This window comes from Rana temporaria (assembly GCF_905171775.1).
Source record: "Rana temporaria chromosome 2 unlocalized genomic scaffold, aRanTem1.1 chr2aa, whole genome shotgun sequence".
NCBI lineage: Eukaryota > Metazoa > Chordata > Amphibia > Anura > Ranidae > Rana > Rana temporaria.
Genome location: NW_024404406.1, coordinates 256094 through 282500, shown reverse-complemented (window position 1 = coordinate 282500; position 26407 = coordinate 256094). Strand labels below are relative to the sequence as shown.

Genomic DNA, 26407 nt, shown 5'->3' with positions numbered 1-26407 from the left:
GGGGTGGCTCCATACGTGACTCTGGAGGGGTGGCTCCATACGTGACTCTGGAGGGGTGGCTCCATACGTGACTCCGGAGGGGTGGCTCCATACGTGGCTCCGGAGGGGTGGCTCCATACGTGACTCCGGAGGGGTGGCTCCATACGTGACTCTGGAGGCGTGACTCTGGAGGGGTGGCTCCATACGTGACTCTGGAGGGGTGGCTCCATACGTGACTCTGGAGGGGTGGCTCCATACGTGACTCTGGAGGGGGGGCTCCATACGTGACTCTGGAGGGGTGGCGCCATACGTGACTCTGGAGGGGTGGCGCCATACGTGACTCTGGAGGGGTGGCTCCATACGTGACTCTGGAGGGGTGGCTCCATACGTGACTCTGGAGGGGTGGCTCCATACGTGACTCTGGAGGGGTGGCTCCATACGTGACTCTGGAGGGGTGGCGCCATACGTGACTCTGGAGGGGTGGCTCCATACGTGACTCTGGAGGGGTGGCTCCATACGTGACTCTGGAGGGGTGGCTCCATACGTGACTCTGGAGGGGTGGCTCCATACGTGACTCCGGAGGGGTGGCTCCATACGTGGCTCCGGAGGGGTGGCTCCATACGTGGCTCCGGAGGGGTGGCTCCCTATACGTGACTCTGGAGGGGTGGCTCCATACGTGACTCTGGAGGCGTGACTCTGGAGGGGTGGCTCCATACGTGACTCTGGAGGGGTGGCTCCATACGTGACTCTGGAGGGGTGGCTCCATACGTGACTCTGGAGGGGTGGCGCCATACGTGACTCTGGAGGGGTGGCGCCATACGTGACTCTGGAGGGGTGGCTCCATACGTGACTCTGGAGGGGTGGCTCCATACGTGACTCTGGAGGGGTGGCTCCATACGTGACTCTGGAGGGGTGGCTCCATACGTGACTCTGGAGGGGTGGCTCCATACGTGACTCTGGAGGGGTGGCTCCATACGTGACTCTGGAGGGGTGGCTCCATACGTGACTCTGGAGGGGTGGCTCCATACGTGACTCTGGAGGGGTGGCTCCATACGTGACTCTGGAGGGGTGGCTCCATACGTGACGCTGGAGGAGTGGCTCCATACGTGACTTTAGAGGGGTGGCTCCATACGTGACTCTAGAGGAGTGACTCTAGAGGAGTGGCTCCATACGTGACTCTAGAGGAGTGGCTCCATACGTGACTCTAGAGGAGTGGCTCCATACGTGACTCTAGAGGAGTGGCTCCATACGTGACTCTAGAGGAGTGGCTCCATACGTGACTCTAGAGGTGGGGCTCCATACGTGACTCTAGAGGAGTGGCTCCATACGTGACTCTAGAGGTGGGGCTCCATACGTGACTCTAGAGGTGTTTTTTAGGTGTTTTTTTCTATATCCAGTAAATACCACTTGCAGCCAATAGGTGGCACACAGAACACGGCCTCTCTGAAGGCTGCTTTAAAACTGTGCTGAGAAGTCTGAACAGCAGGGAGATGAGATTACACAGACTGCACAGGGACACACTCAGCCCCCTCCTTGCCTCCTTCCAGGTGAAGCTGGACATGCTGGACCTCTCCAAGATTGTGAAGTCTCAGAAGTACACGCTGAGCGTGGACGTGGACGGCGGGAAGCTGGTGGTGATGAAGAAGATGAAAGATTCCCAGGAAGACTGGAACACCTTCACCCATGACAAAAGTAAGACCGCAGGGGGAGACTGAGGAAATGCTTCCTCCGGCCTGCAGCAGACCGATGACCTCATCTCGGCCTAGACAAAGTGATTGGAGCTTAACCCCTTAACGCCCGCCGCACGACTATTTACGTCCACAGAATGGCACGTACAGGCAGAAGGATGTATATATACGTCCTTGCCTTCTAGCGGGTGGGGGGTCCGATCGCGACCCCCTCCGCTGCGTGCGGCGGGCGGGTTCCCTCGGGGAGCGATCCGGGACGACGGCGCGGCTATTCCTTTATAGCCGCTCCGTCGCGATCGCTCCCCGGAGCTGAAGAACGGGGAGAGCCGTATGTAAACACGGCTTCCCCGTGCTTCACTATGGCGGCGCATCGATCGAGTGATCCCTTTTATAGGGAGACACGATCGATGACGTCAGACCTACAGCCACACCCCCCTACAGTTGTAAACACACACTAGGTGAACCCTAACTCCTACAGCGCCCCCTGTGGTTAACTCCCAAACTGCAACTGTCATTTTCACAATAAACAATGCAATTTAAATGCATTTTTTGCTGTGAAAATGACAATGGTCCCAAAAATGTGTCAAAATTGTCCGAAGTGTCCGCCATAATGTCGCAGTCACGAAAAAAATCACTGATCGCCGCCAATAGTAGTAAAAAAAAAAAAATGAATAAAAATGCAATAAAACTATCCCCTATTTTGTAAACGCTATAAATTTTGCGCAAACCAATCGATAAACGCTTATTGCGATTTGTTTTTTACCAAAAATAGGTAGAAGAATACGTATCGGCCTAAACTGAGGGAAATTTTTTTTTATATATGTTTTTGGGAAAATTTATTATAGCAAAAAGTAAAAAATATTGCATTTTTTTCAAAATTGTCGCTCTATTTTTGTTTATAGCGCAAAAAATAAAAACCGCATTGGTGATCAAATACCACCAAAAGAAATCTCTATTTGTGGGGAAAAAAGGACGCCAATTTTGTTTGGGAGCCACGTCGCACGACCACGCAATTGTCTGTTAAAGCGACGCAGTGCCGAATCGCAAAACCTGGCCTGGGTCATTTAGCTGCAAAATGGTCCGGGGCTTAAGTGGTTAACAATGACTTTTTATTGATAAAAAAGTGGAACTTTTTCTGATAATTGATACGATATGAATTGTTATACTGAATGCCCGCTGACTGTGCCTTTCCCTCCCCCCTCCCCAGTCCGGCAGTTGATCAAGTCTCAGCGGGTGCCGTCCAAGCTGGGAATCGTCTTCGAGAAGGAGAAGGATAAAACGCAGCGCAAGGACTTCATATTCGCCAGCATTCGGGTAAGTGGCCCCCCCCCCCGGAAGTTCCACAAGAGACTCGGCTGGATGTAGAAGTAGGTGATGACCGTCCCCTCGTGGGCGGAGCTGTGAGCCCCAGAAGGGAGATCCCACCTCCAAGCTCTGCAGAGGGGGGCGGTACCTCTGCAATTTTAGCACGTTCTCCCTGGACCTCGTCTTTCCCCCTTGCCGTAATGTCAGGTATGGGGGGGACTGACCTGAAATGTGACTGTAGTGATGACTGCCCCTTTTTTTTTTTTTGCCCCCCCCCCCTGCATAGAAGCGGGAAGCCTTCTGCCAACTGCTGCAGCTGATGAAGAACAAGCACTCAAATCAGGACGAGCCGGATATGATCTCCGTCTTCATCGGGACCTGGAACATGGGTGAGGAGGGTGGTGACACCCATGTACAGAACAGCGCCCCCTAGTGTTTGTGTAATTCCAAAATCTTCTATAGAACGGCTCCCCCTACTGTCCATTTTATCATATCTTGTATAGAACAGCTCCCTCTACTGTCCATGTTATCATATCTTTTATAGAACGGCTCCCCCTACTGTCCATTTTATCATCATATGTTATATAGAACAGCTCCCCCTACTGTCCATTTTATCATATTTTATATAGAACAGCTCCCCCTACTGTCCATTTTATCATATTTTATATAGAACAGCTCCCCCTACTGTCCATTTTATCATATTTTATATAGAACAGCTCCCCCTACTGTCCATGTTATCATATCTTTTATAGAACGGCTCCCCCTACTGTCCATTTTATCATCATATCTTATATAGAACAGCTCCCCCTACTGTCCATTTTATCATCATATTTTATATAGAACAGCTCCCCCTACTGTCCATTTTATCATCATATCTTATATAGAACAGCTCCCCCTACTGTCCATTTTATCATCATATGTTATATAGAATGGCTCCCCCTACTGTCCATTTTATCATATCTTGTATAGAACAGCTCCCCCTACTGTCCATTTTATTATCATTTCTTATATAGAACGGCTCCCCCTACTGTCCATTTTATCATATTTTATATAGAACAGCTCCCCCCTACTGTCCATTTTATTATCATTTCTTATATAGAACGGCTCCCCCTACTGTCCATTTTATCATTATATCTTATATAGAACAGCTCCCCCTACTGTCCATTTTATTATATCTTATATAGAACAGCTCCCCCTACTGTCCATTTTATCATAATATATTATATAGAACAGCTCCCCCTACTGTCCATTTTATCATAATATATTATATAGAATAGCTCCCCCTACTGTTCATTTTATCATATGTTATATAGAACATCTCACCCTACTGCCCATTTTATCATTATATCTTATATAGAACGGCTCCCCCTACTGTCCATTTTATCATATCTTATATAGAACAGCCCCCCCTACTGTCCATTTTATCATATTTTATATAGAACAGCTCCCCCTACTGTCCATTTTATCATAATATATTATATAGAACAGCTCCCCCTACTGATCATTTTATCATCATATCTTGTATAGAACGGCTCCCCCTACTGTCCATTTTATCATATTTTATATAGAACGGCTCCCCCTACTGTCCATTTTATCATTATATATTATATAGAACCGCTCCCCCTACTGTTCATTTTATCATATCTTGTATAGAACAGCTCCCCCTACTGTAGTGTCCATTTTATTATCATTTCTTATATACAACGGCTCCCCCTACTGTCCATTTCATCATTATACCTTATACAGAACAGCTCCCCCTACTGTCCATTTTATCAATATATCTTGTATAGAACAGCTCCTCCTACTGTCCATTTTATCATTATATCTTATATAGAACAGCTCCCCCTACTGTAGTGTCCATTTTATTATCATTTCTTATATAGAACAGCTCCCCCTACTGTCCATTTTATCATAATATATTATATAGAACAGCTCCCCCTACTGTTCATTTTATCATGTATAGAACGGCTCCCCCTACTGTCCATTTTATCATATTTTATATATAACAGCTCCCCCTACTGTCCATGTTATCATATCTTTTATAGAACAGCTCCCCCTACTGTCCATGTTATCATATCTTATATATAACAGCTCCCCCTACTGTCCATTTAATCATATCTTACATAGAACAGCTCCCCCTACTGTCCATTTTATCATAATATATTATATAGAACAGCTCCCCCTACTGTCCATTTTATCATCATATCTTGTATAGAACGGCTCCCCCTACTGTCCATTTTATCATATTTTATATAGAACGGCTCCCCCTACTGTCCATTTTATCATTATATATTATATAGAACCGCTCCCTCTACTGTTCATTTTATCATATTTTGTATAGAACAGCTCCCCCTACTGTCCATTTTATCATATCTTGTATAGAACAGCTCCCCCTACTGTAGTGTCCATTTTATTATCATTTCTTATATACAACGGCTCCCCCTACTGTCCATTTCATCATTATACCTTATACAGAACAGCTCCCCCTACTGTCCATTTTATCAATATATCTTGTATAGAACAGCTCCTCCTACTGTCCATTTTATCATTATATCTTATATAGAACAGCTCCCCCTACTGTAGTGTCCATTTTATTATCATTTCTTATATAGAACAGCTCCCCCTACTGTCCATTTTATCATAATATATTATATAGAACAGCTCCCCCTACTGTTCATTTTATCATGTATAGAACGGCTCCCCCTACTGTCCATTTTATCATATTTTATATATAACAGCTCCCCCTACTGTCCATGTTATCATATCTTTTATAGAACAGCTCCCCCTACTGTCCATGTTATCATATCTTATATATAACAGCTCCCCCTACTGTCCATTTAATCATATCTTACATAGAACAGCTCCCCCTACTGTCCATGTTATCATATCTTATATATAACAGCTCCCCCTACTGTCCATTTAATCATATCTTACATAGAACAGCTCCCCCTACTGTCCATTTTATCATAATATATTATATAGAACAGCTCCCCCTACTGTCCATTTTATCATCATATCTTGTATAGAACGGCTCCCCCTACTGTCCATTTTATCATATTTTATATAGAACGGCTCCCCCTACTGTCCATTTTATCATTATATATTATATAGAACCGCTCCCCCTACTGTTCATTTTATCATATTTTGTATAGAACAGCTCCCCCTACTGTCCATTTTATCATATCTTGTATAGAACAGCTCCCCCTACTGTAGTGTCCATTTTATTATCATTTCTTATATACAACGGCTCCCCCTACTGTCCATTTCATCATTATACCTTATACAGAACAGCTCCCCCTACTGCCCATTTTATCAATATATCTTGTATAGAACAGCTCCTCCTACTGTCCATTTTATCATTATATCTTATATAGAACAGCTCCCCCTACTGTAGTGTCCATTTTATTATCATTTCTTATATAGAACAGCTCCCCCTACTGTCCATTTTATCATAATATATTATATAGAACAGCTCCCCCTACTGTTCATTTTATCATATTTTATATAGAACGGCTCCCCCTACTGATCATTTTATCATATTTTATATAGAACGGCTCCCCCTACTGTCCATGTTATCATATCTTATATAGAACAGCTCCCCCTACTGTCCATTTTATCATGTCTTGTATAGAACAGCTCCCCCTACTGTCAAGGTTATCACTTCTTATATAGAAGAGCACCCCCTACTGTGCAGTGTATAGTAATGTCTAATATAGCACAGTGTCGATATGTAATTCCTGTATAGCACGCCCCCGTTATTCTAGTTATATTTACACGACTCTTCATGGCAAAGACCCCTCTTCAGTTAGTTACTACTATTCCCATCCTTCTCCATTGTTCTGGTTATATAGATATAGCACATGGCGCCCCGTACTGTTCACTTGGATATCACTGCATTGCCAGCATGGCGCCCCCCTGTGGTTGTGGGTGTTGCAGTCACTTGTCTCTATGATTTGGCATGTTTTCCCCCTTTCGCAGGAAGTGTCCCTCCGCACAAAAACCTCACTTCCTGGATCAGCTCCAAAGGCCTGGGGAAGACTCTGGACGAGATGGCCGTCACCATTCCTCACGACATTTACGTCTTCGGGACGCAGGAGAACTCGGTGGCTGACAAGGAGTGGGTGGACTTCCTGCGGGGGATGCTGAAAGAGTTCACGGACGTGGACTACCGGCCGGTATGTATTGGGGGTTCTGTTGCTCGATTTAGTAAAATTCACCAACAAATACGTAACTGTTCATCTCATTAAAAGCAAAAGTCTTCGCTGAGGCTGGCATAAAAAACGGTTGAATTGGCCAATAAAAATCTTACTGTCTTAAAGCATAACTCTGGGTAATTTAAAAAAAGTAAAAGTCTTCAGGAAGGTTTTAAATATAAAAAAAAAGACCATGATTGAGTTTTGACCTTTAATTTAGAACGTTTCCTGCAGTACCTCTTCTCCACCACAAGACGTCCTCCTTCCAGGTTGAATTGGTTGAGTTACTCAATCCAGTCGGAGGAAAGGTCGTGAGTGCAGGGTGCCGTGGCCTTTCCCCAGTCTTCTGGGTTGAGTTACTCCATCCACAAAACCAAGAAAAGACCATGAGTGCAGGGTGTCGTGGCCTTTCCCCAGTCTTCTGGGTTGAATGGGTTGAGTTACTCCATCCAGAAGACCAAGGAAAGACCATGATTGCAGGGTGTCCTGGCCTTTCCCCAGTCTTCTGGGTTGAATGGGTTGAGTTACTCCATCCAGAAGACCAAGGAAAGACCATGATTGCAGGGTGTCCTGGCCTTTCCCCAGTCTTCTGGGTTGAGTTACTCCGTCCAGAAGACCAACTAAAGACCTTGAGTGCAGGGTGTCATGGCCTTTCCCCAGTCTTCTGGGTTGAATGGGTTGAGTTACTCCATCCAGAAGACCAAGGAAAGACCAGGAGTGGAGGGTGTCATGGCCTTTCCCCAGTCTTCTCGGTTGATTTACTCCATCCAGAAGACCAAGGAAAGACAATGAGTGCAGGGTGTCATGGCCTTCCCCCAGTCTTCTGGGTTGAGTTACTCCGTCCAGAAGACCAAGGAAAGACCATGGGTGCAGGGTGTCATGGCCTTCCCCCAGTCTTCTGGGTTGAGTTACTCCGTCCAGAAGACCAAGGAAAGACCATGAATGCAGGGTGTCATGGCCTTTTCCCAGTCTTCTGGGTTGAATGGCCCTCAGATCCACGCAATCCAGATCACATGTGCAGGGTTCCGCCCCCTACCTAAGCACAGCTTCCTGCACCTAAAGCGAAGGTGATATCTCCCTGCCATCTGCATCATTTGGGATTGCGCCGGAGGCTGAGGAGCACCCAGCATGTCACATGACCTGTTCAGAAGACATAATCAAAGGCTTAGAGGCTGAGAGGCAAGTGGTCCTCAGGGGCGGGTGCTTTACAATCTGCTTGGAACGATCTCCTTCACGTCTGCAGACTTGATGCTTCTGTTGCTCAGGTTTCTCGTTCTCCGCTTCATGAAAGCCAGGAATGGTGCTGAGGGTTAGGTCTGGGTGAATCCAGGTGGTAAATGGTTCCTGGGTTTGGCCAAGCTTCATCCATAGGGGTCCACTATTCATTAGAAGGCGGGAAACCATGGCGTACCTCCTGGGGTGTTTCGCCTTCTATAAATTTGAAGTACTGATACTCGCACAAATGCTTGGTACCGGCTCTGATACCGGTATCGGTGCCAGTGGCGTATCATCCATGGGTGCTGGGTGTTCACTGTACACAGGGCCCTGGGAGGTAGGGGGGCCCACTGTGCTCTGACCAACACTGCACCCATGGGTGATCTGTCCCTGGTTGACAGCCGGGGATGATCGGGGCACTGTGGGCTTGCACACGGGCCCTCTAATTTCATGATACGCCCCCGATCAGTGCATCCCTAGTAGGAACCTTGGATTGTAAGCTCCTTGGGGGCGGGACTAATGTGCAGTGTGTACATTTTCGGCATTCTATAAATATCTGAAATAAATTATAGTATTACACACACATTTCCCATGTTTAAAGCCTGCAGTACCCGGTGACATTCCAGAAATGCACTTGGCTCCCCAGCCCCGTTGTGGGCTAAATGGTGTCAGCCCTGCCCAGTTGTCTTTTGCTGAACTACAGAACACCCCTCCCCCTCCCTTCTCCACAAACAAAAGGGAGCATTTGTTTTGTAGAATTAAGATAAGAACAGGTCAGGGCTGATAATGCTTGAGATGCCGTTGCAGGTTGTACAGGATGGCCCTGGATTCCTGGCAGGATCAACCTCCCAGCTTAATGAAGAAAAAAATCGATCGTTTTCTATTGGTGAATCCCGATTTCGTCCATTTTTTCTTTTCTATACAGGTAGCCATGCAGTCCCTGTGGAATATTAAAATCGCCGTCCTTGTCCGGGCGGAACACGAAAACCGGATTACGCACATCAGCACGTCCAGCGTTAAGACCGGAATCGCAAATACTCTGGGTGAGTGAGAGACGAAATCCTGAGCTTCGCTGAGCTTCACCGAGCTTCACTGAGCTCCGAGCTCTATGCCTCCCCCCCCCAACGCCCCCAGAGGAACCACTCCCTCTCCATGGAGGATAAAACAAAAAAATCTTAAATTCAGAGCTGTCTTTGTATATCAGTACCTCTTCGCCACAAGATGTCCTCGGTCTTCTGAACTGAGTGATGTCATGGGATGCTCTGAGCTCTATGCCCCTCCCTAGAGGAACCACTCCCTCATTATTTTGCCATTTAATAAATGAATTGGAGCCAGTAGGTAAACAAAGGGTGCTTTTTTGTGTTTTTTAGGGCTGAAATTGGCAATAGATGGCTTCTGAGGGCCAATTCGGACCTTGTTGTCCTGGTTGCGATAGCGTGTGTCGCGTTTAGGCAGCCGATTTTAAATGTCATGGGATGCTCCGAGCTCTATGCCCCCCCCCCCCAACGCCCCCAGAGGAACCACTCCCTCTCCATGGAGGATAAAACAAAAAAACCTTCAATTCAGAGCTGTCTTTGTATATCAGTACCTCTTCTTCGCCACAAGATGTCCTCGGTCTTCTGAACTCAGTGATGTCATTGGCTGATCCAGGCTCTATGCTCCTCCCTAGAGGAACCACTCCCTCTTTATTTTGCCATTTATTAAATGAATTGGAGCCAGTAGGTAAACAAAAGGTGCTTTTTTGTGTTTTTTGGTGCTGACATTGGCTATAGATGGCTTCTGAGGGCCAATTCGGGCCTTGTTGTCCTGGTTGCGATAGCGCGTGTCGCATTAAGGCAGACGATTTATGTGATGGGATGCTCCGAGCTCTAAACCCCCCCCCTCAGAGGAACCACTCCCTCTCCATTTTGCCATTCTTTGCCGTCAGTAGGTGCTTTTTAGGGTTGAAATTGGCTATAAATGGCTCCTGAGGGCCGAGTCAGACTTTGTTGTCCTGGTGCAATAACGTGTGTTGCATTAAGGCAGCCTATTGTCATCCTCTGGGGCGATCTATGCCTTGCCCTAGAGGAACCACTCCTCCATTTTGCCATTTCTATAAATTATTTGGAGTCAGTAGGTGCTTTTTAGGGTTGAAATGGGCTATAAATGGCTCCCGAGGGCCAATTCAGACCTTATTGTCCTGGTTGCGATAGCGTGTGTCGCATTAAGGCAGCCGATTTTAAATGTCATTGGATGCTCCGAGCTCTATGCCTCCCCCCCTCAGAGCCCCCAGAGGAACCACTCCCTCTCCATGGAGGATAAAACAAAAAACCCTCAATTCAGAGCTGTCTTTGTATATCAGTACCTCTTCTTCGCCACAAGATGTCCTCGATCTTCTGAACTGAGTGATGTCATTGGCTGCTCCAGGCTCTATGCTCCTCCCTAGAGGAACCACTCCCTCTTTATTGTGCCATTTAATAAATGAATTGGAACCAGTAGGTAAACAAAAGGTGCTTTTTTGTGTTTTTTGGGGCTGAAATTGGCTATAGATGGCTTCTGAGGGCCAATTCGGACTTTGTTGTCCTGGTTGCGATAGCGTGTGTCGCATTAAGGCAGACAATTTTAAATGTCATGGGATGCTCTGAGCTCTCACCCCCCCCCCCTTTCAGAGGAACCACTCCCTCTCCATTTTGCCATTCTTTGCAGTCAGTAGGTGCTTTTTAGGGTTGAAATGGGCTATAAATGGCTCCTGAGGGCCGATTCAGACTTTGTTGTCCTGGTGCAATAATGTGTGTTGCATTAAGGCAGCCTATTGTCATCCTCTAGGGCAGGGATATGCAATTAGCGGACCTCCAGCTGTTGCAAAACTTCAAGTCCCATCATGCTTCTGCCTCTGAGTGTTATGCTTGTGGCTGTCAGAGTCTTGCTATGCCTCATGGGATTTGTAGTTCTGCAACATCTGGAGGTCCGCTAATTGCATATCCCCGCTCTAGGGCGATCTATGCCCCGCCCTAGAGGAACCACTCCTCCATTTTGTCATTCTATAAAGTATTTGGAGTCAGTACCGTATTTATCGGCGTATACCGCGCACTTTTTTGCCCTGAAAGTCAGGGCAAAATCGTGGGTGCGCGATATACGCCGATACCCGCTTTGCCGCGCCGAGTTTGAACACTGCGCCGGCATATACCGAGCGCAGTACACTCGGGTATAGTCGGGCAGGATCGGCTCCTCTCGCGCTCACGTCCAGGACGTCAGCGCGAGAGTAGCCGAGCCTGCCCGACTATACCCGAGTGTACTGCGCTCGGTATATGCTGGCGCAGTGTTCAAACTCGGCGCGGGGATCGAGCGAGGAGGACACAGCAGAAGGACGCCAGACCCAACGAAGAGGACACCCGAAGCCGCAGACGAGGCCGGCGATTATTGGAGTCAGTAGGTGCTTTTTGGTGGTTTTTAGGGCTGAAATTGGCTATAAATGGCCCCTGAGGATCCTTTCAGATCCTGTTGTCCTGGTGTGATAGCGTGTGTTACATTAAGGCAGCTGATTTAAATGTCATGGGATGCTCCGCGATTTATGCCCCGCCCTGGAGTAACCACTCCATTTTGACATTCTATAAATTATTTGGAGTCAGTAGGGGCTTTTTGTTGTTTTTTTTTTAGGGTTGAAATTGGCTATAGATGGCTCCTGAGGGCCAATTCAGACCTTGTTGTCCTGGTACAATAACATGTGTTGCATTAAGGCAGCCTATTTAAATATCATGGGATGCTCCGCCCTAGAGGAACCACTCCCCTAATTTGCCATTCTATAAATTATTTGCAGTCAGTAGGTGCTTTTTAGGGTTGAAATGGGCAAGGGCCAATTCAGACCTTGTTGTCCTGGTTGCGATAGCATGTTTCGCATTAAGGCAGCTGATTTAAATATCATGGGATGCTCTGCAATCTATGCCCCGCCCTAGAGCAACCACTCCTCCAATATGCCATTCTATCAATTATTTGAAGTCAAATGGTGCTTTTTGGTGGTTTTTAGGAGTGAAATGGGCTATAGATGGCTCCTGAGGGTCCTTTCAGACCTTGTTGTCCTGGTGCAATAACATGTGTTGCATTAAGGCAGCCTATTTAAATATCATGGGATGCTCCGCCCTAGAGGAACCACTCCCCTAATTTGCCATTCTATAAATTATTTGGAGTCAGTAGGTGCTTTTTAGGGTTGAAATGGGTAAGGGCCAATTCAGACCTTGTTGTCCTGGTTGCGATGGCATGTTTCGCATTAAGGCAGCTGATTTAAATGTCATGGGATGCTCCGTGATCTATGCCCCGCCCTAGAGGAACCACTCCTCCAATTTGCCATTCTATCAATTATTCAAAGTCAAATGGTGCTTTTTGGTGTTTTTTAGGGCTGAAATTGGCTATAAATGGCTCCCGAGGGCCAATTCAGACCTTGTTGTCCTGGTGCAATAACATGTGTTGCATTAAGGCAGCCTATTTAAATGTCATGGGATGCTCCGCCCTGGAGGAACCACTCCTCCAATTTGCCATTCTATAAATTATTTGGAGTCAGTAGGTGCTTTTTGGTGGTTTTTAGGGCTGAAATTGGCTATAAATGGCTCCTGAGGGCCCTTTCAGATCCTGTTGTCCTGGTGTGATAGCGTGTGTTACATTAAGGCAGCCCGTTGAAATGTCATGGGATGAATGTGTATCTATTGATTTTAAAAATGGAAAATACTGCATTTGGCCAGTAGATGGTGCTTAGTATTAAAGCAAATTGCTATGATACTTATCCCCCATCTAGTGGCCAAATGTGGTATTTTTCCTTTTTAAATTGTTGATTTTTTACATTCAAACTGCACAGCATATAACCTATTTACGTTTGTTTTTTACCCCATTTTTTATTATTTTGTTTTTGATCGTCTTATATATTTTCATTTGCTCTTATATTTGGTTTATTCTTGATTTATTTTATAAGAAAATGGGGGGGAGGAGTCACCTGAGCTCGTCTCATGCTGCTCCGATCACACTCGCCCCAAAAACAAGAATGAGTTCTGCCTTCACTGGCCGCATGCTTGTTCTGGGTCATTGAGCATAAAAGCCAGAGAATCAGCATTTTCAGGAGTGGTGACCCTCCCCCGCCATATGTCTGTACTAACCTCACTGTCTCCCCCTGCAGGTAATAAAGGTGCGGTGGGAATATCTTTTATGTTTAACGGCACCTCGTTCGGCTTTGTGAACTGTCACCTGACCTCGGGCAATGAGAAGACCACCAGGTGAGTGGCAGGTCCCCTTTAAATTCTCTTTCTGCCCCCCCCCCGACCTCTAAGGGGCCCCAGATGGCATCCCACTTTTTTCTTTTTTTTATGTTTGTCAGCACCCAAAGCCCCTCTCCCCCGACCGTAAATCGTGGCGGCAGCCCCCCCTGCTTCTCGATTCGCGGTGCCCCCCCCCCCAGTGCATCCGCACTGATAGGAACCGCCCACTCCCCTTCAGACCAACACCCACCCATGAAGGCATTTCAATATTTGCATAACCCCTCCCACTGCCTGCATTGCATGGAAGACTGAGGGCTGATATTAGGAGTGCTGTGCTGTGTGGTGCCCCTCCCACCAGCCACCATCTGCCTGCATTGCATAGAGAAGCACATGATGGTGCCACTGGGATTAAAGTAAGGTATGTCATGACAATGGAAAGGTTTTTATTGATGTTGATGGGGGGGGGGGTGTAGTGGGGGGGGACTATGGAAGGGCGAATATAAGCAGAATAAGCTTCATTTTTTTTCATTTTCACCCTTCGTCTCTCCGATCTCTCCCAGACGTAACCAGAATTACCTGGACATCCTGCGGCTCCTGTCGCTCGGGGACAAACAGCTGAACTCCTTCGATATCTCTCTGCGCTTCACCCACCTCTTCTGGTTTGGTGACCTGAATTACCGCCTGGACATGGACGTGCAGGTGAGGCGGCCATCTTGTGTGTGGGCGGCGATCGGGTCCCAGAGGAGGTCCCCCCTCCTGTATTAGAGCATCGATCTGATGAGCATAGACTGAGAACGTCTTGTGTATATGATGTGCCGTATATAAGCCGTATATATACCGTATATAAGCCGTATATGATGTGCCGTATATAAGCCGTATATGATGTGCCGTATATGATGTACCGTATATAAGCCGTATATATATATACCGTATATAAGCCGTATATATATATATACCGTATATAAGCCGTATATGATGTGCCGTATATAAGCCGTATATATATATATACCGTATATAAGCCGTATATGATGTACTGTATATAAGCCGTATATATATACCGTATATAAGCCGTATATGATGTACTGTATATAAGCCGTATATATATACCGTATATAAGCCGTATATGATGTACTGTATATAAGCCGTGTATATATACCGTATATAAGCCGTATATGATGTGCTGTATATACTCGAGTATAAGCCAAGCTTTTCAGCACATTTTTGGGGGTTCTGAAAGTGCCCCCCTCGGCTTATACTCGAGTCACCAATTTGCGCCTGATCTCCTGGAATTTGGGGACCCGGTACCGGAACTTGGCACACATGTAGCCCCATTTCTCCTCTACAAGTGTGCAAAGTTGTCTGGGGGACCTACGACCGGGAAGCACCGATTTTTGAAAGCCGGGGCACCCCTTCCATAGACTCCCATGTTAAACGTCAGTCTAGTCATGGGCACAATTAGGCATGGACACAATTAGGCATGGGCACAGTGAGGCAAGCACAGTGAGGCGAGGCATGGACACAGTGAGGCATGCACATGGGCACAGTGAGGCATGGGCACAGTAAGGCATGCACATGGGCACAGTGAGGCATGGGCATAGTGAGGCATGCACATGGGCATAGTGAGGCATGCACATGGGCACAGTGAGGCATGCACATGGGCACAGTGAGGCATGCACATGGGCAAAGTGAGGCATGGGCACAGTGAGGCATGCACATGGGCACAGTGAGGCATGCACATGGGCACAGTGGGGCATGGGCACAGTGAGGCATGCACATGGGCACAGTGAGGCATGGGCACAATGAGGCATGGGCACAGTGAGGCATGGGCACAATGAGGCATGGGCACAGTGAGGCATGCACATGGGCACAGTGAGGCATGGGCACAGTGGGGCATGGGCACAGTGAGGCATGCACATGGGCACAGTGAGGCATGCACATGAGCACAGTGAGGCATGGGCACAGTGAGGCATGGGCACAGTGAGGTATGCACATGGGCAAAGTGAGGCATGGGCACAGTGAGGTATGCACATGGGCAAAGTGAGGCATGGGCACAGTGAGGCATGCACATGGGCACAGTGCAGCTATCCCTGGTCCCGCCCCTGTCATTTCATATTGGGGGTTAGTTAGTACTCTGATTTCACTGCACACTGTGAACTTCTCACAATGTGCATTACAAGGATAGACCCCCGCCTCATTTCCTGGCCTGGAGGAGGACGTCCAGCATCATTCTAGATCATTCCTCCCCATCCTGGCCAGGACTGTTCTGGGTGTCCCATGCATTGTCTACCAATAGGAGCTGAGCCTGCACCCTGTATCCCCCCCCCCTCTGTACCCCCCCCTCCCCCCCCCTCTGTATCCCCCCCCCCCCTGTACCCCCCCTGTCTCCTCATTCCGGAGGGGTGGTGACTCTCTGTGTTTGTTTCTCGTAGGAAATCCTGAATTTCATCAGCAGGAAGGAATTTGATCCGTTGCTGAAAGTCGACCAACTCAACCTGGAGAAGGAGAAGAACAAGATCTTCCTGCGTTTTAGTGAGTTTCCGACCCCCGGGGGCCACAGCCTGGAGATTCTGTGTGATCAGGGCCGTCTTTAAGGCAGGACAAAAGGGGAGCTGCCCGGGGCCCTGTCATTGTTGTGGGGCCCAAAGCAGCCGCCTCATACTTGCCAACTATGCCAGTTTTAAATCCCCTTGAGGTTTTAGTCCTGTGCTGTGTCCTGATATCTCAGTGTGAAGTGCTGCTACTAGTGCTGCCCAGCTCTGCACTGTTGTTGTGTACAGATGACTCACCTGCAGACCCCGTGTTTACATGTAAATAACCGTCATTCATATGTAAATAACGGGAGCATTCCTATGTATATCACGCCCCTCTGCAGTGAGTAGATGATGTGCTGTAACCTCTAGCAACCAATCAACGAGCAGAAATCATGTGCTGTAACCTCTAGCAACCAGTCAGTAAGTGGTAATGATATGCTGTAACCTCTAGTAACCTGTCAGTAAGCAGTAATGATATGCTGTAACCTCTAGCAACCAGTTAGTAAGCAGTAATGATATGCTGTAACCGCTAGCAACCAGTCAATGTTAATGATATGGTGTAACCTCTAGCAACCAGTCAGTAAGCGGTAATGATATGCTATAACCTCTAGCAACCAGTCAGTAAGCTGTAATGATATGCTGTAACCTCTAGCAACCAGCCAGTAAGTAGTAAATATATGCTGTAACCTCTAGCAACCAGTCAGTAAGCGGTAATGATAAGCTGTAACCTCTAGCAACCAGTCAGTAAGTGGTAATGATATGCTGTAACCTCTAGCAACCAGCCAGTAAGCAGTAATGATATGCTGTAACCTCTAGTAACCCGTCAGTAAGTGGTAATGATATGCTGTTTCCTCTAGCAACCAGTCAGTAAGTGGTAATGATAAGCTGTAACTTCTAGCTACCAGTCAGTAAGCAGTAATATGTTGTAACCTCTAGCAACCAGTCAGTAAGCGGTAATAATATGCTGTGACCTCTAGCAACCAGTCAGTACATGGTAATGATATGGTGTAACCTCTAGCAACCAGTCAGTAAGTGGTAATGATATGCTGTAACCTCTAGCAACCGGTCAGTAAGCGGTAATGATATGCTGTAACCTCTAGCAACCAGTCAGTAAGTGGTAATGATATGCTGTAACCTCTAGCAACCAGTCAGTAAGCGGTAATGATATTCTGTAACCTCTAGCAACCAGTCAGTAAGTGGTAAAGATATGCTGTAACCTCTAGCAACCAGTCAGTAAGCAGTAATGATATGCTGTAACCTCTAGCAACCAGTTAGTAAGCAGTAATGATATGCTGTAACCGCTAGCAACCAGTCAATGTTAATGATATGGTGTAACCTCTAGCAACCAGTCAGTAAGCGGTAATGATAAGCTGTAACCTCTAGCAACCAGTCAGTAAGTGGTAATGATATGCTGTAACCTCTAGCAACCAGCCAGTAAGCGGTAATGATATGCTGTAACCTCTAGTAACCCGTCAGTAAGTGGTAATGATATGCTGTTTCCTCTAGCAACCAGTCAGTAAGTGGTAATGATAAGCTGTAACTTCTAGCTACCAGTCAGTAAGCAGTAATATGTTGTAACCTCTAGCAACCAGTCAGTAAGCGGTAATAATATGCTGTGACCTCTAGCAACCAGTCAGTACATGGTAATGATATGGTGTAACCTCTAGCAACCAGTCAGTAAGTGGTAATGATATGCTGTAACCTCTAGCAACCGGTCAGTAAGCGGTAATGATATTCTGTAACCTCTAGCAACCAGTCAGTAAGTGGTAAAGATATGCTGTAAGAATTTTTTTGCCCAGGGTCCAATCAATATTAAAGACGGCCCTGTACCCGAAGCCTGGCCAGTGGCGCGGTGGGCGGGGTTTACCCCAATGGGCGGAGGCACTACCCCCCCGGACTCTGTATTCCTCCCACACCTGAAGATGTAACGGATTTTATTTCTCTCTTTATAGGTGAGGAAGAGATTTCCTATCCCCCCACCTACCGCTATGAGAGGGGCTCCCGGGACACCTATGTGTGGCACAAACACAAGCCCACCGGGGTAAGTCCATCTCTACGCTCCTTACATTGCCTGTTTATCCCAATCACATTATTCCCCTCCCCCCCAATCTTTTCCAGCCTCAAAGTGGACCTGTCATCACGTATTTTTCCATGCGAAGTGCATGTAGAGTAATGCGTTGGTGTAACACTCCGAGATATTTACTCTCTCTCACGGAGCACGCAGTACTCCCCCCTTTTCCCAGGATCGCGGCGAGCTGCGAGCAGGATTTTTTAGGCGAGGCCACGGCCTCCTCTGTAAGGCTACTTTCACACTGAGGCGCTGGGTGCGCTGGCGGTAAAGCGACACTTTTTTTAGTGGCGTTTTACTGTTGTATTTGCCGCGATTTTCGGGTTTAACCCCCCACACTAGAGGCCGAAAAAGGGTTAAAAACTCTGCTTTTTGCGGGCGCGGGTTGGAGGCGATACCCCATTGGTTTCAACGGGCGAGGGCGCTATAGGAGCAGTATTTTTACCGCGCCTCAAAGACTTTTTTTTTAGCTTTTTTTAGCGTCCTGCCAGTGCAACGCTCCAGTGTGAGAGCCCTCAGGCTTTCACACTGGGCAGAAAGGAGCTGGTCTTTCAGGGCGCATTGCAGGCGCTATTTTTAGCGCAATATCGCCTGCAAAGCGTCTCAGTGTGAAGGCAGACTAACTCTGAACTGGTAACCTGTAATGCCGCATACACACGACCGTTTTTCATGTCAAGGAAAGTTTGCTCGAAGGGATTCCTCTGAAAGCCCGCCTTGCCTACACACGATCGTGAAAAAAAAAATGCTCTAGCAAAGCGCGGTGAAGTTCAACGCATACAACGGCACTATAAAGGGGACGTTCCATTCGAATGGCGCCACCCTGTGGGCTGATTATGCTAATTTCCCCCCGTCTCATAACTTGCTGTTGAGCACGCGCGTTTTTTTTTCTTCCCGTCGTTAAATCGTACACGCAACCATTTTCACGGCGAGAAAAACGACAACGTGAAAAACGAAGACGAAAAAAGTAGAGCGCGTTCTAAATTTTTTAACGCCCATTTTTCGCGACAAGAAAAATGCTCTGGAGCCCACACACGCCGGTTTTTAACGGCCAGTTTAAAAAAAAAAAATAGCATTTTTCTCGTCGTGAAAAACGGTCGTGTGTACGCGGCGTCGGACATTTTTAAAAAGCGACGCCTATGGAGATTTTTAAGTACTGAAGTTTGGCGCCATTCCACGAGCGGCCGCAGTTTTAAAGCGTGACGTGTTTGGTATCTATTTACTCGGCGTAACTTCATCTTTCACATTATTAAAAATTTTTTGCTAACTTTACTGTTTTTTGTTATTTATTTTTTTAAATTTAATAAAACCATTTTTTTTTTTATTGCTATTATTATACAGGATTTTTATATATATATTATATTATTATTATTATTATTATTATATATGTGTGTATATATATATATAATCTCTCTCTCTCTCTCTCTCTCTCTCTCTCTCTATATATATATATATATCATTATTATTATTATCATATCAAAGAAAATTGAACTTTATAGTTACAGACCATTTTTAATCTTTTTTTTTTTTCTGGATTTTTATTAAAGGTTCGCACCAACGTCCCGTCCTGGTGTGACCGCATCCTGTGGAAGTCGTACCCAGAGACCCACATCATCTGTAACTCCTATGGTGAGCGCCGTGTGTGTATATATATATATTGGGGCTCTTCAAAAATTGTTATTTTTCATCTGTATTAAACATAAATAAGTGCCGAAACCTTGACACCAATGATGGGACACTATTCCTCCCACTGACACCAATGATGGGACACTATTCCTCCCACTGACACCAATGATGGGACACTATTCCTCCCACTGATACCAATGATGGGACACTATTCCTCCCACTGACACCAATGATGGGACACTATTCCTCCCACTGACACCAATGATGGGGCACTATTCCTCCCACTGACACCAATGATGGGGCACTATTCCTCCCCCTGACACCAATGATGGGACCCTATTCCTCCCACTGACACCAATGATGGGACACTATTCCTCCCACTGACACCAATGGTGGGACACCATTCCTCCCACTGTCATCAATGATGGCACACTATTCCTCCCACTGACACCAATGATGGGACACTATTCCTCCCACTGACACCAATGATGGGGCACTATTCCTCCCACTGACACCAATGATGGGACACTATTCCTCCCACTGACACCAATGATGGGACACTATTCCTCCCACTGACACCAATGATGGGACACTATTCCTCCCACTTACACCAATGATGGGACACTTCCTCCCACTGACACCGATGATGGGGCACTATTCCTTTCACTGACACCGATGATGGGGCACTATTGCTCCCACTGACACCGATGATGGCGCACTATTCCTCCCACTGACACCAATGATGGGACACTATTCCTCCCTCTTACACCAATGATGGGACACTATTCCTCCCACTGACATCAATGATGGGACACTATTCCTCCCACTGACACCAATGATGGGGAACTATTCCTCCCTCTTACACCAATGATGGGACACTATTCCTCCCACTGACATCAATGATGGGACACTATTCCTCCCACTGACATCAATGATGGGACACTATTCCTCCCACTGATACCAATGATGGGACACTATTCCTCCCACTGACACCAATGATGGGACACTATTCCTCCCACTGACACCAATGATGGGGCACTATTCCTCCCACTGACACCAATGATGGGACACTATTCCTCCCACTGATACCAATGATGGGACACTATTCCTCCCACTGACACCAATGATGGGACACTATTCCTCCCACTGACACCAATGATGGGACACTATTCCTCCCACTGACACCAATGATGGGGCACTATTCCTCCCACTGACACCAATGATGGGGCACTATTCCTCCACCTGATACCAATGATGGGACCCTATTCCTCCCACTGACACCAATGATGGGACACTATTCCTCCCACTGACACCAATGATGGGACACTATTCCTCCCACTGACACCAATGATGGGGCACTATTCCTCCCACTGACACCAATGATGGGGCACTATTCCTCCCCCTGACACCAATGATGGGACCCTATTCCTCCCACTGACACCAATGATGGGACACTATTCCTCCCACTGACACCAATGGTGGGACACTATTCCTCCCACTGACACCAATGATGGGGAACTATTCCTCCCTCTTACACCAATGATGGGGCACTATTCCTCCCACTGACACCAATGATGGGGAACTATTCCTCCCACTGACACCAATGATGGGACACTATTCCTCCCCCTGACACCAATGATGGGACCCTATTCCTCCCACTGACACCAATGATGGGACACTATTCCTCCCACTGACACCAATGATGGGACACTATTCCTCCCACTGACACCAATGATGGGACACTATTCCTCCCACTGATACCAATGATGGGACACTATTCCTCCCACTGATACCAACGATGGGACACTATTCCCCCCACTGACACCAATGATGGGACACTATTCCCCCCACTGACACCAATGATGGGACACTATTCCTCCCACTGATACCAATGATGGGACACTATTCCTCCCACTGACACCAATGATGGGACACTATTCCTCCCACTGACACCAATGATGGGACACTATTCCTCCCACTGACACCAATGATGGGGCACTATTCCTCCCACTGACACCAATGATGGGACACTATTCCTCCCACTGACACCAATGATGGGACACTATTACTCCCACTGATACCAATGATGGGACACTATTCCTCTCACTAATACCAATGATGGGACACTATTCCTCCCACTGACACCAAAGATGGGACACTATTACTCCCACTGACACCAATGATGGGACACTATTCCTCCCACTGACACCAATGATGGGACACTATTCCTCCCACTGACACCAATGATGGGACACTATTCCTCCCACTTACACCAATGATGGGACACTTCCTCCCACTGACACCGATGATGGGGCACTATTCCTTTCACTGACACCGATGATGGGGCACTATTTCTCCCACTGACACCGATGATGGCGCACTATTCCTCCCACTGACACCAATGATGGGACACTATTCCTCCCACTGACATCAGTGATGGGACACTATTCCTTCCACTGACAACAATGATGGGACACTATTCCTCCCACTGATACCAATGATGGGACACTATTCCTCCCACTGACACCAATGATGGGACACTATTCCTCCCACTGATACCAATGATGGGACACTATTCCTCCCACTGATACCAACGATGGGACACTATTCCTCACACTGACACCAATGATGGGACACTATTCCTCCCACTGACACCAATGATGGGACACTATTCCTCCCACTGATACCAATGATGGGACACTATTTTTCCCACTGATACCAATGATGGGACACTATTCCTCCCACTGACACCAATGATGGGACACTATTCCTCCCACTGATACCAATGATGGGACACTATTCCTCCCACTGACACCAATGATGGGACACTATTCCTCCCACTGATACCAATGATGGGACACTATTCCTCTCACTAATACCAATGATGGGACACTATTCCTCCCACTGACACCAATGATGGGACACTATTCCTCCCACTGACACCAATGATGGGACACTATTCCTCCCACTGACACCATTGCTGGGACACTATTCCTCCCACTGACACCAGTGATGGGACACTATTCCTTCCACTGACACCAATGATGGGGCACTATTCCTCCCACTGATACCAATGATGGGACACTATTCCTCCCACTGATACCAATGATGGGACACTATTCCTCCCACTGATACCAATGATGGGACACTATTCCTCCCACTGATACCAATGATGGGACACTATTCCTCTCACTGATACCAATGATGGGGCACTATTCCTCCCACTGACACCAATGATGGGACACTATTCCTCCCACTGATACCAATGATGGGACACTATTCCTCCCTCTGATGCCAATGATGGGACACTATTCCTCCCACTGACACCAACGATGGGACACTATTGCTTGATCTTCCTCTGTGCACACTGTCCTTGCATCCATCTTGGTAAATCTCCTCCTGTAGCCTCTTATTTATTGTTTGATCAGATTGGTTCTGTGCCGTGTGCCTAACTTGGCGTCTTGAACCTCATTTTAGGTTGCACCGATGACATCATGACCAGCGACCATTCTCCCGTCTTTGCGTCGTTCGAGGTTGGCGTGACGTCGCAGTTCGTCTCGAAGAAAGGTGATGAATCCGGAAGGTACTTTGGCTCCTTATGGGAGGAGTTATTGTCCTGTGAGCTCACGCTTCTTTCCATGCAGGTCTACTGAAGCCATCAGACCAGGCCTACATAGAGTTCGAGAGCATCGAAGCCATTGTGAAGACCGCCAGCAGGACCAAGTTCTTCATCGAGTTCTATTCTGGCTGCCTGGAAGGTGAGTTGCCCCCCCTAGTGGGTAAAATAGTGACCACCGCTCCTCCACATTTCAGGCTTTGTAATTTTATCTTCAGCCCATGTGGTTTCCAGGTTCATTGTGTCTCCTCCCCGCAGCTAGAGCGGCTCCCTGCAGCTTCTACTCCTCTTCCCGCAGCTAGAGCGGCCCCTGGAGCTTCCACTCCTCCCCGCAGCTAGAGCGGCCCCTGGAGCTTCCACTCCTCCCCGCAGCTAGAGCGGCCCCTGGAGCTTCCACTCCTCCCCGCAGCTAGAGCGGCCCCTGGAGCTTCCACTCCTCACCGCAGCTAGAGCAGCCCCTGGAGCTTCCACTCCTCACCGCAGCTAGAGCTGCCCCTGGAGCTTCCACTCCTCCCTGCAGCTAGAGCGGCCCCTGGAGCTTTCACTCCTCCCGCGGCCCCTGCAGCTTCCACTCCTCCCCACAGCTAGAGCGGCCCCTGGAGCTTCCACTCCTCCCCACAGCTAAAGCAGCCCCCTGCAGCTTCCACTTCTCCCCGCAGCTAGAGTGGCCCCTGCAGCTTCCACTCCTCCCCGCAGCTAGAGCGGCCCCTGCAGCTTCCACTTCTCTCCGCAGCTGTGCTGTGTACCTTCCACTCCGGTCCACGAGCTTACAAAGTGAACGCTATTTCTGCAAACCTGATCAGATCATATGTGCACTCTATACGCTATATACCAAGGTAGTAACTCCTCCTCTTTTACGATTTCACACAGTCTATCTCCCTGCAACTAGAGCGGCCCCTGGAGCTTCCACTCCTCCCTGCAGCTAGAGCGACCCCTGGAGCTTCCACTCCTCCCTGCAGCTAGAGCGGCCCCTGCAGCTTCCACTCCTCCCCGCAGCTAGAGCGGCCCCTGCTGCTTCCACTGCTCCCCGCAGCTAGAGCGGCCCCCTGCAGCTTCTGCACCCCCCACGCTCTTGTAGTCTATCGTCCTCCCGATGTCCAAGTTCAGAGCAGGGTCTACAGCCCTGGATGTGGGGACAATGAGGGACAGTCCGTCGCTGGATGGTGGGGGAGCGGAGACTGGGGGGAAGTAAAACTTTGACTCCTTTCCCTCGGACATTAACCCTTCATAGCCCCACTGTGTGAGATCATTTGACCTTCAAGGAGTTTCGGGGCTTTGAAGAGAGAACAGAGGTCAGGTGGATGTCTCCTCTCGAACTCCAATGATCTCATATGGGTTCATATTTAGAAAGTTTGGACTCCTGTATCTGAATATATAAGTCTGACGACCCAACAGAACCGCTTTGTAATCATCAGATGGCCAAACACGGCATATAGACTCCTTCACTCTACGGTGTGATCTCCATCTACAGCAGTGATCTCCAAACTGCGGCCCGGGGGCCAGAGGCGGCCCTTTACTTGCTCTTATCCTGGGGCGCTATTTCACCCATTGATACTAACAATGTGGCATTACCCCCCCCCCCCCATGAAACCAACAATGGGGCACAATTCCACCCAATGACACCCAACAAATGGGGCACAATTCCACCCAATGACACCCAACAAATGGGGCACAATTCCACCCAATGACACCCAACAATGGGGCACAATTCCTCCCAATGACACCCAACAAATGGGGCACAATTCCTCCCAATGACACCCAACAAATGGGGCACAATTCCACCCAATGACACCCAACAATGGGGCACAATTCCTCCCAATGACACCCAACAAATGGGGCACAATTCCACCCAATGACACCCAACAAATGGGGCACAGTTCCTCCCAATGACACCCAACAAATGGGGCACAATTCCTCCCAATGACACCCAACAAATGGGGCACTATCCTCCCAATGACACCCAACAAATGGGGCACAATTCCTCCCAATGACACCCACCAATGGGGCACAATTCCTCCCAATGACACTCAACAATGGGGCCCAATGACCCTCAACGATGTGGCACAATTCCTCCCAATGACACCCAACAAATGGGCCACAATGACACCCAACAAATGGGTCACAATTCCTCCCAATGACACCCAACAAATGGGGCACAATTCGTCCCAATGACACCCAGCAATGGGGCACAATTCCTCCCAATGACACCCAACAAATGGGGCACAATTCCTCCCAATGACACCCAACAAATGGGGCACAATGACACCCAACAAATGGGGCACAATTCCTCCCAATGACACCCAACAAATGGGGCACAATTCGTCCCAATGACACCCAACAAATGGGGCACAATTCGTCCCAATGACACCCAGCAATGGGGCACAATTCCTCCCAATGACACCCAACAAATGGGCCACAATTCCTCCCAATGACACCCAACATATGGGGCACAATTCGTCCCAATGACACCCAGCAATGGGGCACAATTCCTCCCAATGACACCCAACAAATGGGGCACAATGACACCCAACAAATGGGGCACAATGACACCCAACAAATGGGGCACAATTCCTCCCAATGACACCCAACAAATGGGGCACAATGATACCCAACAAATGGGGCACAACTCCTCCCAATGACATCCAACAAATGGGGCACAGTTCCACCCAATGACATTCAACAATGGGGCACAATTCCTCCCAATGACACCCAACAAATGGGGCACAATTCCTCCCAATGACACCCAACAAATGGGGCACAATTCCTCCCAATGACACCCAACAAATGGGGCACAATTCCTCCCAATGACACCCAACAAATGGGGCACAATTCTTTCCAATGACACCCAGCAATGGGGCACAATTCCTCCCAATGACACCCAACAATGGGGCACAATTCCTCCCAATGACACCCAACAAATGGGGTACAATTCCTCCCAATGACACCCAACAAATGGGGCACAATTCTTCC

The 26407-nt window shown here is 47.9% G+C and overlaps 1 protein-coding gene across 4 annotated transcripts in view; it reads left to right on the top strand.

Moving 5' to 3' along the window:
* The window catches only part of INPPL1 (inositol polyphosphate phosphatase like 1), a 128310-nt gene that overhangs the window by 71607 nt on the left and 30296 nt on the right, over nucleotides 1–26407 (top strand). For all 4 annotated transcript variants that reach the window (XM_040334035.1, XM_040334036.1, XM_040334038.1 and 1 more), the window contains exons 9-20: nucleotides 1527–1671; nucleotides 2875–2981; nucleotides 3259–3361; nucleotides 6951–7147; nucleotides 9306–9423; nucleotides 13521–13617; nucleotides 14160–14298; nucleotides 16029–16128; nucleotides 18083–18171; nucleotides 19743–19824; nucleotides 23299–23388; nucleotides 23466–23579. In XM_040334035.1, coding sequence (XP_040189969.1) covers nucleotides 1527–1671; nucleotides 2875–2981; nucleotides 3259–3361; nucleotides 6951–7147; nucleotides 9306–9423; nucleotides 13521–13617; nucleotides 14160–14298; nucleotides 16029–16128; nucleotides 18083–18171; nucleotides 19743–19824; nucleotides 23299–23388; nucleotides 23466–23579 — 1381 coding nt within the window. The remainder of the gene's footprint in view (nucleotides 1–1526; nucleotides 1672–2874; nucleotides 2982–3258; nucleotides 3362–6950; nucleotides 7148–9305; nucleotides 9424–13520; nucleotides 13618–14159; nucleotides 14299–16028; nucleotides 16129–18082; nucleotides 18172–19742; nucleotides 19825–23298; nucleotides 23389–23465; nucleotides 23580–26407) is intronic.